Source organism: Chlorocebus sabaeus, chromosome 22, assembly GCF_047675955.1.
Source record: "Chlorocebus sabaeus isolate Y175 chromosome 22, mChlSab1.0.hap1, whole genome shotgun sequence".
Taxonomy (NCBI): Eukaryota; Metazoa; Chordata; class Mammalia; order Primates; family Cercopithecidae; genus Chlorocebus; species Chlorocebus sabaeus.
In genome coordinates this window covers 51,999,523-52,011,793 of record NC_132925.1, presented here as the reverse complement: position 1 = coordinate 52,011,793, position 12,271 = coordinate 51,999,523, and the positions used below count along the sequence as shown (strand labels likewise).

The following is a 12,271-nucleotide window of genomic DNA, read 5'->3' as shown; positions in this document are numbered from 1 at the left end:
TAGGGGCAAAACCTATAGATTGGTATGTGGTCTTATTAAGAGGAGGGGGCCAGGCACGGTGGCTCATGCCTGTAATCCTAGCACTTTGGGAGGCTGAGACAGGTGGATTGCTTGAGGCCAGGAGTTCAAAAGCCAGCATGGCCACCATGGTGAAACCCTGTCTCTACTAAAAATACAAAAAATTAGCCAGATGTGGTGGCGGGCGCCTGTAATCACAGCTACTCAGGAAGAATCGCTTGAACCCGGGAGGTGGAGGTTGCAGTAAGCCGAGATCACACCACTGACTACAGCCTGGGCAACAAGAGCAAAACTCCATCTCAAAAAAAAAAAAAAAAAAAAAAAAAAAAAGGAATTCATAGCCTGAAGTGAGAGAAAAGAAATATGAGGCCAGCTCTTGCCAATGTCACCTCCAGGTTGGAGAGCACCCCCTAAAATAGAGAATGGGGACCATCTAAAGCCTTTCTTGAAAATTAAGGGGTGAGAATCCCAGCACTTTGGGAGGCTTAAGTGGGAGGATCACTTGAGAACAGCCTGGGCAACATAGTGAGACCCTGTCTTTACAAATAATTTTTAAAACTATCTGGATGTGGTAGCATGCACCTGTAGTCCCAGCCACTGGGAAGGCTGAGGTGGGGAAATTGCCTGAGCCCAGGAGGTTGCGGCTGCAATAAGCTGTGATTGTGCCTCCGGACTCCAGCCTGGGCAACAGAGAAAGACCCTGTCTCCAAGAAAATTAAATGAAAAAGAAAAGAGCTGCAGCCCCTAAGGGAAATTAGCATGAAATAGGCATTTCTTAATTATTTTAGCTGACTCATTGTTTACCGCCTTTCTGTGTTTGAATGTTGATAAAAGCAAATCCTGATTTTCTCCTTTTTCTTCTCTAATGATGGCGAAGTATTGACCCAGTTTCTGCACGTACTAGGTACAGCCGGCCCCTTTCCATTTGCTGGGGTTGTCCTCTTGACCACTGCAGTGTGGCGCAGGGGTTACGGGCACAGCTTTTGTGGTCGAACCCTGGTTTGAACCCCAGTTTTGCCACTGTATGGCTTTGGACAAGTCATTTCCTCAATTTCCCTTTTCATCTATAAAAGAGGCATAATGTTAGGACCCACCTCAGAGGATGGTCTTGAGGATTGACAAGGAAGAATAAGTGTTTCTTGTGGTGTGGAGTCCTTTATGAATACTCATTAACTGCAGCTGCTGTTACTACTAATAATGAGTAAAGAATTAGACTAGAGAAGCTGAATCCTAGTATAAAATGTGAAGAAATGAGGGCAGATTGGAATTCTTTCATCTTTACCCTCTGGGGTTTTGTTGACTTCTTGAACACCAGGGAATACCAGTCATAGTTCTGCTTAAAATGGTATCCAATTCTGGGCGGGCAGTTTTGTATATGAAGGAAAGTACCTGAGCTTGTAAATGCAAATGTTGCTTTGCCGTGCATTCTTTCCCACTGAAGTTAGCTGTGCTGAAACATGGACTAAATGCCTCTTTGGAAACAAGCTTTAAGGATCTGTAGCAAGTTTTCTGAATATCTTTATTACTGATGTTAAAGGATAAAGCACGTTTAAGTTTATTTGAGCAGACAGCCATTCGTGAATCAAGCCACACCAAAACCGAAGTGGTTCAGGCTCCTGAGGAAGGGTGTGAAGGGAGGCTTTTAGAGGGTGTGTGAGGAGGCACAGGAGAGAAGTTGGTTGGTTAAAGTTTGAGCAGTTGTCTTATTTAGGTTATCCCAGTGGCAAGTATCTGATTGTGTAACTAATGTTCAGTTGGCCATTTAGGATTGGCTGAGCTTAAGTTTTGTTTAGTATGGAACTGGGTGTTGGATCCATCTTGGTATAATGGCTTTCCCCTAAGTTATTTTAACACGAGGCAGTTATTGGTACCTTTAAGATGGGTTTGATTTTTGGAAATTAGACACCAGTTGGTACCAAGACTGGGGATTAAGTGAAGTAGTACATCACATTTGGTCAAAAACAACCGAGTTCTGGAAGAAGTTTCCAAAGAGGAATTCGGGAATGTTTTGCCTGTTGGCCTTTTGAAGTTCAATGATTCTTTCAGTACACAAACTCCAACATTCTTGTTGAAAGTCACCTCATTTCTTTACAGTTTCTCATCCCAGTTTCCCCAGCGTCCTCCTGTGAAAGTATCAGAGAAAGAAGATAACCCTCTCTTCGTGTCCTTTCTGAACTCTGCCTTTTCAGTGGGCAGAGGAAGTGCTTTGTGGCACAGACCCAACCCCCGAACCTCCATGTGTTGGGTCAGGCAAAATGAAATGGACACAGGCTGGAATTTTACTGATTTGAGGCGTCGCTGGGCTCGTTTGTGCACATAGACTCAGAAGAGCTCATTTAAAAGGAGTAACCATTTCCTGATTTAGATTCTGAGGGGTTTTGGTTTTGTTTTACTGTTGTTCACTATCATGAGCTTACCATGGGCTTTTTTTTTTTTTTTCTTGAGATGTAGTTTTGTTCTGTCGTCCAGGCTGGAGTCCCATGCTGCAATCTTGGCTCACTGCAACCTCTGCCTCCTGGGTTTAAGCGAATCTCGTGCCTTAACCTCCCAAGCAGCTGGGATTACAGGCAGTCACCACCACGCCCAGCTAATTTTTGTATTTTCAGTAGAGATGGGGTTTCACCATGTTGGCCAGGCTAAACTCAAACTCCTGACCTCGTGATCTGCCCGCCTCGGACTCCCAAAGTGCTGAGAGTACAGACATGAGCCACTGCACCCGGCCCTTAGCATGTGCTTTTAAAGTAAAAACCACGAGGGGAAAGTACTCATTACCTCATGACTTGTGTTTCACCCACCTTGCTGTCTTCACATCCCCGCTTTCTGCATGCACATTGGAAGGTGAATTTGTTCAGTTCACATTCATTTATAGGAATAATTTTCATTGCTCTGCGAATAAAATGTGCTGCCACTTTTTGCTGTAAATGGATTCTTAGTTTAAAAACCTCGGCCGGGCGCGGTGGCTCAAGCCTGTAATCCCAGCACTTTGGGAGGCCGAGACGGGCGGATCACGAGGTCAGGAGATCGAGACCATCCTGGCTAACATGGTGAAACCCCATCTCTACTAAAAAAAAATACAAAAAACTAGCCGGGCGAGGTGGCAGGCGCCTGTAATCTCAGCTACTCGGGAGGCTGAGGCAGGAGAATGGCGTAAACCCGGGAGGCGGAGCTTGCAGTGAGCTGAGATCCGGCCACTGCACTCCAGCCTGGGCGACAGAGCCAGACTCCGTCTCAAAAAAAAAAAAAAAAAAACTTCATTGATAAGAAAATAATTTTGTTTTAATACATACAATTTTTAAAATCTGGGGCAATTTTTATTTTATAAAGTCTTACGATGTAGTAAACTGACATATGCTTGAAGGGAAGCCATACACGTTTTTATTTTTTATTTATTTATTTTTTTTGAGATGGAGTTTCACTCTTGCCAGACTGGAGTGCAATGGCATGATCTTAACCCATCGCAACCTTCACCTCCCGGGTTCAAGTGATTCTCCTGCTTCAGCCTCCCTAGTAGCAGAGATTATAGGCATGCGCCACCATGTCCGGCTAATTTTATATTTTTAGTAGAGATGGGGTTTCTCCATGTTGGTCACACTGGTCTCGAACTCCCGACCTCAGGTGACCCACCCGCCTCAGCCTCCCAAAGTGCTGGGATTACAGGCGTGAGCCACCACACCTGGCCCATACACGTTTTTATTAACCACAGTTAAATGCATTTAGAAATCCATAGTACTGATTAAAGGTAGCAACCACCTTACCCCCAACGCCCAGGCTGCACTTAACATAGTTCTCAGCACAAACCACTACCCTCAGGGGGTTGTGCCTCATGCTGGGGACAGTCAGTGACATAGAAGCCATGCTCCCATATCGCCCGGTAGAGTGTGATGAACTTGGACGCCAGCCTTGTCCGCGGGAGTACGTACTTCTCCGTAAATTCACTCTTGTCCAGTTGCTGTCTACCTTCTGCCATCAGAACGCAGTTAATGAACGTGAGTGTGTAAGTGTAGCAGTTGTGGTGGTCTTCTTCATACCTTACGAAAGAGAACAAGGGTGTTGAGAAGAAAAGGCTGCTCAGGAACAGGCCGTGAAGCTACCCATCAGGTGCCTCAGCAAGCAAGGCCTCTGCTGGTTCATGTGGTTAAGAAGCTTCAAGATGTGCACTTCAGGCCAGGTGCAGCGGCTCACACTGTAATCCCAGCACTTTGGGAGCCCAAAGTGGGAGGATCACTTGAGGTCAGGAGTTCGAAACTGGCCTGGCCAGCAAGGTGAAACCCTGTCTCTACAAAAAATACAAAAGTTAGCTGGGCATGGTGGTGCACGACTGTGGTCCCAGCTAGTTAGGAGGCTGAGGCAGGAGAATTGTTTGAACCCAGGAGGCAGAGATTGCAGTAAGCCAAGATCGCACCACTGTACTCCAGCCTGGGTGCATAGGAGATTTAGCAATAGGGTATATAAGCCTGTCCCAAGCTTCAATTATAATGTTTCACCTACAAGCTCCTTCCTATCCTATTCTTTTCATGTTCACTTCAAACCCTAACTACAAAGCCTGGCAGAACCTTCATTTGATGCTAATCAGAATCATGAAGCCCAGATTGTTTTGGGCTTCATGTAATTCTGGGGGATGGTCTCTGGGCATCTGCTTGCTGCAGATTGGCATAGATTCACCCAGATGTTCAGAGTGGTTACTCAGTTGCAAGTTAACTACCAATTTGGGGAACTCATTGAACTTCTGGATTTCAGAGATGGAATTCCATATGAGTTTTATGATATTCCATAGTATCCAAACTTATTTCAAGGGAAACCTCAAAATAAATCCACAAATATGCTATACATCTTATAAAATGTTGAGAGTGAGGGCCGGGCGCGGTGGCTCAAGCCTGTAATCCCAGCACTTAGGGAGGCCGAGACGGGCGGATCACGAGGTCAGGAGATCGAGACCATCCTGGCTAACACGGTGAAACCCCGTCTCTACTAAAAATACAAAAAACTAGCCGGGCGAGGTGGCGGGCGCCTGTAGTCCCAGCTACTCCGGAGGCTGAGGCAGGAGAATGGCGTGAACCCGGGAGGCGGAGCTTGCAGTGAGCTGAGATCCGGCCACTGCACTCCAGCCCGGGCTACAGAGCAAGACTCCGTCTCAAAAAAAAAAATGTTGAGAGTGAGAAATTAACTTGAAATTGCTAAAATTACAAAAAAGAAGCTTTTACATTTTGAACATTGGTTTTTGGTGTTTTTTGTTCTGTTTTGTTTTTCTTTTTTTGAGACGGAGTCTCACTCTGTTGCCCAGGCTGGAGTGCAATGACGTGATCTCAGCTCACTGCAACCTCCACCTCCTGGGTTCAAGTGATTCTCCTGCCCAAGCCTCCCAAGTAGGGACTGCAGATGTCCGCCACCACGCCTGGCTAATTTTTGTATTTTTAATAGAGATGGGGTTTTACCATGTTGTCCAGGCTGGTCTCGAACTTCTGACCTCAGGTGATCCACCTGCCTCAGTCTCCCAAAGTGCTAGGAATACAGGTGACAGCCACCGTACCCAGCCTGAATATTGTTTTTTTAAATTTTTGTTTTAAAGAAATATATCGTGACTTGCTATGTATGTGTAAAAATACCTTGTCACACAACTGAAATAACTGAATACAGATTCTAGTCCTTTCAGCTCTTAAAACACTGTAGTTTTGTTATATGTATGTGCTGACCCAACTGCAGAAAATCTAGAGTAGTTCAACCCCTGTTTAAATTCTGTTAGCGATGTTAATATCTCTGTATCGGCTCAACGTGAAGCTAAATGCTGCGGAGTCCTCTGTGAGCTGAGGCCACACGGGGATCCCACTTGCATAGCATGTGAGTGCCAGCGAGGGTGCAGCATTTGCAGTTGTGTACCTGTGAGGCAGCCAGGTCCCCGAGGTGGAGAAGTCTTCCAGGTACTTGTCCCATTGCTCCATCATTCCATACATGTGGGGCTGCAGTAATGGGATGCTTATGCTCTGTTCCCACCCTGCTCCATCTCGCTGGACACCATGTGCGCTGTAATTATACACAACCCCTGCAAATCAAAACCAAAGTCATGTGGAGCCTCAAGGAGACACACACCTCTGTGAAAAAGGGACATCAGAAAATGACAGTAGCCATGTGGTAACTTTACATAATATAAATCCAGGGTGGAGGTTATAGAATCTTTCTTCCGCCTAATGAGATTTAGATTTGCCTGGAGTCAGGGAGGGGTTTATGTAACCTTCCCTGTTAGCAGCAATCATTTCCTTGAGAGAAACTCAGTTCTAGCTCTACCTGCTGTTCAGGGCTGTGAAGTTGCCCCCAGGAAACAGAGACAATAGGTACCAGGATCATCATCTCCAATATTTTTATTGAAGTTCTGTATTTACCAGTGGGTCAATCTTGTCTCCTTAAATCAAGAATAAATGTCCACCTGCTAAAGATGAGTGGTGAGTATGACTGTTCTTGTGGGTAACTAAGTTCAGAACCGTTCTGGATTTCTGATCAGTGTCACTTTCTCTTGCCTCAGTGGGTAAGGAAAGGCTGTTATTAGACTTCACCTGTGAGGCCTGGCTAGGTGCCTCACCTGCCTCACCATATCCAGGCTACATATCCTGCAGGTGGCTGCATCCAGGCCCTTTTCCTGCAGATAAGAAAGCTTCTGGCTGAAAGGTTGCACACACTGCCCTCAGAGCTATAGGTGGCCAAAGGAACAGTTTTGTTTAATCTTCACTTTCCTTTAAAAAAAAAAAAAAAAAGAAAAGAAAAACACTGCAGGCCCCACCACATCCTGCTTTACTCCTGAAGTCCCTAGAATGTGGGGACCCAGTGGTAGTCAGCTGAGCATAGGATTGGAAGTCAGAGGGCCTGGTTCCAAATTCTGGTTCGGACACAAGATACGAGGTCTCGGGCAAGTCAGTCTCACTGGACATCTATTCCTTCTTTTAAAAATCAATAAAAATTTTTCAGGTTTGTGAGGCTCTTCACTGAGAAAACATTAAAGAGCTTTCAAATATTTCATATTGTTAGTAATAATTTGCCATAAAGTCAAATATTTCTCATTTGGGGGCAATGCCCACCTCATGGTGCAGTAGAAGAACCCAGTGAACAATGGAATCATTCATTAGATGTTGCCATAATCAAATCTCCACAAATACTGCTTTCCTTTTACTGGGTAGTGGGGGTTTTTTAAGCTACAGAACTGCACTTACCATTTGTGTTAGTTATTCCAACATGAAGATCAGACCTTCCATCATACTCCCTGAAAGAAACAAGGTTTTGGTTTTTTTTTTTCTGGTTTGTGTGTGTTTGGCATGAAGAATTGGCATTTAAAGTAGGAGGAACCCGAGCACAGTGGCTCAAACCTATAATTCCAGCATTTTGGGAGGCCAAGGTGGGGGGATCACTTGAATCCAGGAGTTTGACACCAGCCTGGCCAACGTGGCGAGACCCCATCTCTATTAAAAATACAAAAATTAGCCAGGCGTGTCATTGTGCATCTGTGATCCCAGCTACTCAGGAGGCTGAGGCACAAGAATCGCTTGAACCCGGGAGGTGGAGATTGCAGTGAGCCAAGATCGCACCACTGCACTCCACCCTGGGCGATAGAGCGAGACTCTGTCTAAGAAAATAAATAGAGCCAGCTGGGTGCAATGGCTCACGCCTGTAATCCCAGCACTTTGGAAGGCTGAGATGGGAGGATCTCTTGAGGCCAGGAGTTCAAGACCAGCCTAGCCAACATGTGAAAACCTGTTTCTACTAAAAGTACAAAACTGGGCATGGTGGCACGTGCCTGTAATCCCAGCTACTTGGGAGGCTGAGGCATGAGAATTTCTTGAACTCGTGAGGCGGAGGTTGCAGTAAGCAGAGATTGTGTCACTGCACTCCAGCCTGAATGACAGAGTAAGACTGTCTCAAAAACAAAAAATACAAGTAGGGGGAGAGCCAGGCATGGTGACTCTTGCCTGTAGTCCCAGCTACTTGGGAGACTGAGTTGGGAGGATCACTTGAGCCCAGGAATTCAAGGCCGCAGTGAGCTATGATTGTGCCACTGCACTCCAGCCTCAGCGACAGAGACCCTGATTCTCAAAAACAAAACCCCAAAACAGTTTGGGCTTCATGATTCTGATTAGGATCAAATGAAGGTTCTACCAGGCTTTGTTGTTAGGGTCTGAAGTGAACATGAAAAGAACAGGATGGGAAGGAGCTTGGGACAGGCTTATATACCCTGTTGCTAAACCTACTATGTGCTTACCATTTGTGTTAAGTCCAGATAGCCTTCCCTGGTAGCTATACCTGCTGTTCAGGGCTGTGAAGTTGCCCCAAGGAAACAGAATAATAGGTGCCAGGATCATCATCTTCAATATTTTTATTGAAATTATTTAATTTTTAAGATTAAAAATTAGACCAGGCGTGGTGCCTCAAGCCTGTAATCCCAGCACTTTAGGATGCTGAGGTGGGCAGGTCATATGAGACCAGGAGTTCAAGACCAGCCTGGACAACATTGTGAAACCTCGTCTGTACTAAAAAATAAAATACAAAAATTAGCTGGGTGTGGTGGAGGGCACCTGTAATCCCAGCTACTCGGATGACTGAGACACGAGAATTGCTTGAACCCAGGAGGCGGAAGTGGCAGTGACCTGAGATTGCACTACTGCACTCCACCCTGGGCAACAGAGGAAGACCCTGTCTCCAAAAAAAAAAAAAAAAATTAGTCTTTGTTTTACAGATAAGGAACCGGAGACACTTGGAGCTGGTTAGAAGAACCAGGATAGGCATCAGGGGCTTTATGGTGCCCCAGCCTGTAATGTCCTCTCTGCATTGGCTGCCTCCCTGAGCAAGGCCCAGGGATGCTGTCTGTTTAGCACCTAACAGGATGACCAAAACCGTTTACATATGTTGGTTCGTTTCATCCTCATGGGGACCAGAAGGAAATTGATTAAGGAAGTTAGTAGGCAGGAAGGTGAGTAGTCAACTCCCGTTTTCTTATTCGAAACCAGCACTCTTGAGGGGACAGGCAAGTTAGGAGGGTGAACTCTAGGGAGCATTAGACTAATGATACACAGGAGCTGAACATGTTTCCTAAGGCATACACCAACATTCTATGACCCATGCTCTCCTAAAGCCTGGTCTACTCTGGGCCGATCCTAATCCTATTGGTAAACTCCACGGGGACAATAAAATATAAACCTGGCCGGGCACAGTGACTGATGCCTCTAATCTCAGCACTCTGGGAGGCTGTGGCGGGTGGATCACCTGGGGTCAGGAGTTTGAGACCAGCCTGGTCAACATGGTGAAACCCATCTCTACTAAAAATGCAAAAATTAGCCAGGTGTGGTGGCGAGCGCCTGTAGTCCCAGCTACTCGGGAGCCTGAGGCGAGAGAATCACTTGAACCCAGGAGGTGGAGATTGCAGTAAACTGAGACACCATAGCATTCCAGCCTGGGCAACAAGATCGAAACTCTGTCTCAGGGAAAAAAAAAAAAAAAAGTATAATCCTTTCTTTTGCTTTCTAATTCATCCTTTTTGTTTATACCAGCACTCTCAGCAAGAGAGAACTGAATTTGTTCTTAAAGCCAGGTGGTGTCTACAATGGAAATAGATCAGTTCTAGTCTTCAATTTAATTTGCCTCCATACAAAATAGTCTGTAAGTGCCAGTTCATCAGGCCCGGTATATTGAACCTGTTTGTCACTGAAACTACAAATTAACTGGCAGTAAAGGTATTATTTAGATATTAGCTACTGGGTCATTTTCCCGGTTAGCCTCTGAGCAATGTTTTTCTCTCTGAAAATCATATGAGCGATTTTACTCCTTATATATTCCACATATATTCTTGCACTTATCACTGCAGGAACATATGCACACCATCAATTTTTTGAAGCCAGTAGGCCTGCATCTCAGGATTTAAGGTCAAAGCTGAAAAAATTGTCCACCAAACCTCACACATTATATATTAAGGAAATTTTAGTGACTAAAACAGAAGGAAAAGTTTGCACAATGCAATTTAACACTTTAAAAACACTGTACCTAAGAAATGTTCCCTGAGTTGGTCTCAGGTGGAATGAACATTTTTCTCGATGTCCATTAGTAAATGGATTAGCGATGCTAACAGGTGCGTCCTCCAGCTTCCTCGAGCCCAGGTCCTGCTGGCAGAGAGGGCAGCACTGGGGCACACTGAAGCTGTAGATGTATTTCTCACAGTGGTTGAATTTAATTAAAGCCTTCCCAGCCTCTGCGCAGTGCATAGCTTTCGCCTTCTGGGATGCCAGGGGAGGTTTCCGGAGACTTCCTTTTCCTCATTATACACCTGGCAAACACACACCGCCCCAAGGAACCTGATCAGTGGTGATGTCATCCTGACTGATGGCTTCAGAAGCCAAACCAGATAGGATTAACCAGTAGCCAGGCCTCCCCATAGACTTTCTTAAAGAGCTAGTTTCTATTTGTTTATTTCCATTGTTTATGGTAACCGATAACTGCCAGCTCCTATTCATCATTTAAAGCCTCACTTTTCTGTGAAATCTTTCTCAGCTTCCCCTAGTCTTCCCTTGCAGTGGCAGCGCTGGATTCATATTTCTGTCAGAACTCTGTTATTTATTTATTTAGAGACAGGGTCTCACTCTGTCACCCAGGCTGGAGTGCAGTGGCACGATCTTGGCTCACTGCAACCTTCACCCCCAGGTTCAAATGATTCTCCCCCCTCAGCCTCCCCAAGTAGCTGGGACTACAGACGCACACCACTATACCCAGCTAATTGTTGTGTTTTGGTAGAGATGGGGGTTTCACCATGTTGGCCAGGCTGGACTCGAACTCCTGACCTCAAGTGATCCGCCTGCCTCAGCCTCCCAAAGTGCTGGAATTACAGGCATGAGCCACTGCACTGAGCCTAGAACTGTTGTTTAATCATTTAGTTTTGTTTCTCCCATTAGTCTGTGAGCTTCTTGGAATTGGAGACTGACCTTTATTTTTGTGTTCCCAGAATTGGTTAAATCATTTGTTGTTGCATAAATAAATCCTTAATTTAAGGCTATTTTATTTTGACATTTTATATTGTAAAAGTAATTTTGCTTGTAAGAAAAATAACATCCAGAATGTTCTGGGGATTTTTTAAAAAAGTTAGCAGCCCTGTTAGAAATAAGCATAGTGGTTACAGGAGGGAGATACTGACTGGGAGAGGACAGAGGTGGTTTCTCGGGTCCAGGGCTGTTGTGACTCATTATCTGGGTGTTAATAATATGGGAGTATTCCATTTGTGAAAAATCATCAAGCTGTGCATTTTATTACAAGCACTATATAATTTTTCAATTTTAAAATAATTTTTTAAATTTTTTGTTTTTGTGGGTACATAATAGGTGTATATATTTAAAGGGTATATGGGACTTTTCTTTTTTTTCTTTTTTCTTTTTTTTTTTTTGAGACAGAGTCTCACTCTTGTCACCCAGACTGGAGTGCAGTGGTGTGATCTTGGCTCACTGCAATCTCTGCCTCCTGGGTCCAAGTGATTCTCCTGCCTCAGCCTCCTGAGTAGCTGGGATTACAGGTGTCTGCCACCACACCCAGCTAATTTTTGTACTTTTAATAGAGATGGAGTTTCACCATGTTGGCCAGGCTGGTCTCAAACTCCTGACCTCAGGTGATCCTCCTGCCTCAGCCTCCCAAAGTGCTGGGATTACAGGCGTGAGCCACCGCGCCCAGCCTCCATGGGATATTTTGATACAGGCATACAATGTGCAATAATCACATCAGGGTAGATGGGGTGTACAATTTAAAAATAATTTTTAGCTAGGTGTAGTGGTGTATGCCTGTAGTCCCAGTTACTCAGGTGGCTTGAGATGGGAGGATTGCTTGAGGCTCGAGGCTGCATTGAGCCAAGATCATCCGACTGTGCTCTAGCCTGGGCAACAAAGTGGGACCCTGTCTCTAAATAAATAAATAAATAAATAAAATAATTCTAAGCAATTCCATTAAAATGTTCGGAAGAAAAGTAATGCCCCTTCTTTCTCACATAACATTTTTCCACCCACCATATTCTACTTTCTGGAGAAAACTAATGGTATGTTAGGTTTTTTAAAAGCTCAATATTGGCTGAGTATGGTGGCTCACACCTATAATCCCAGCACTTTGGGAGGCTGAGGCAGGTGGAGCACTTGAGCCCGGGGACTTCAAGACCAGCCTAGGCAACATGACAAGACTCCATCTCTACAAAAAATACAAAAATTAGCCAGATTTGGTGGTGTGTACCTGTAGTCCCAGCTACTTGGGAAGC

General features: G+C 45.0%; 1 protein-coding gene across 2 annotated transcripts; it reads right to left on the bottom strand.

Annotated features, from left to right (window-relative positions):
* Nucleotides 1-3,589: 3,589 nt before the first annotated feature.
* On the bottom strand, nt 3,590-11,240 carry MKRN2OS (MKRN2 opposite strand). Of its 2 annotated transcripts, XM_007985264.3 has the most exons (4): nt 10,033-11,240; nt 7,215-7,264; nt 5,893-6,055; nt 3,590-4,046 (listed from the first exon to the last, which is right to left on the bottom strand). In XM_007985264.3, exons 1-4 carry the CDS (start codon nt 10,248-10,250, stop codon nt 3,806-3,808), a joined length of 672 nt encoding a protein of 223 aa, XP_007983455.1. In that variant the 5' UTR covers nt 10,251-11,240; the 3' UTR covers nt 3,590-3,805. The 2 variants fall into 2 exon arrangements, with proteins under 2 accessions (XP_007983455.1, XP_037859457.1); XM_038003529.2 differs by lacking the exon at nt 10,033-11,240 and having other exon boundaries at nt 5,893-6,036; nt 7,215-7,248.
* Between the last annotated feature and the right edge of the window lie 1,031 nt (nt 11,241-12,271).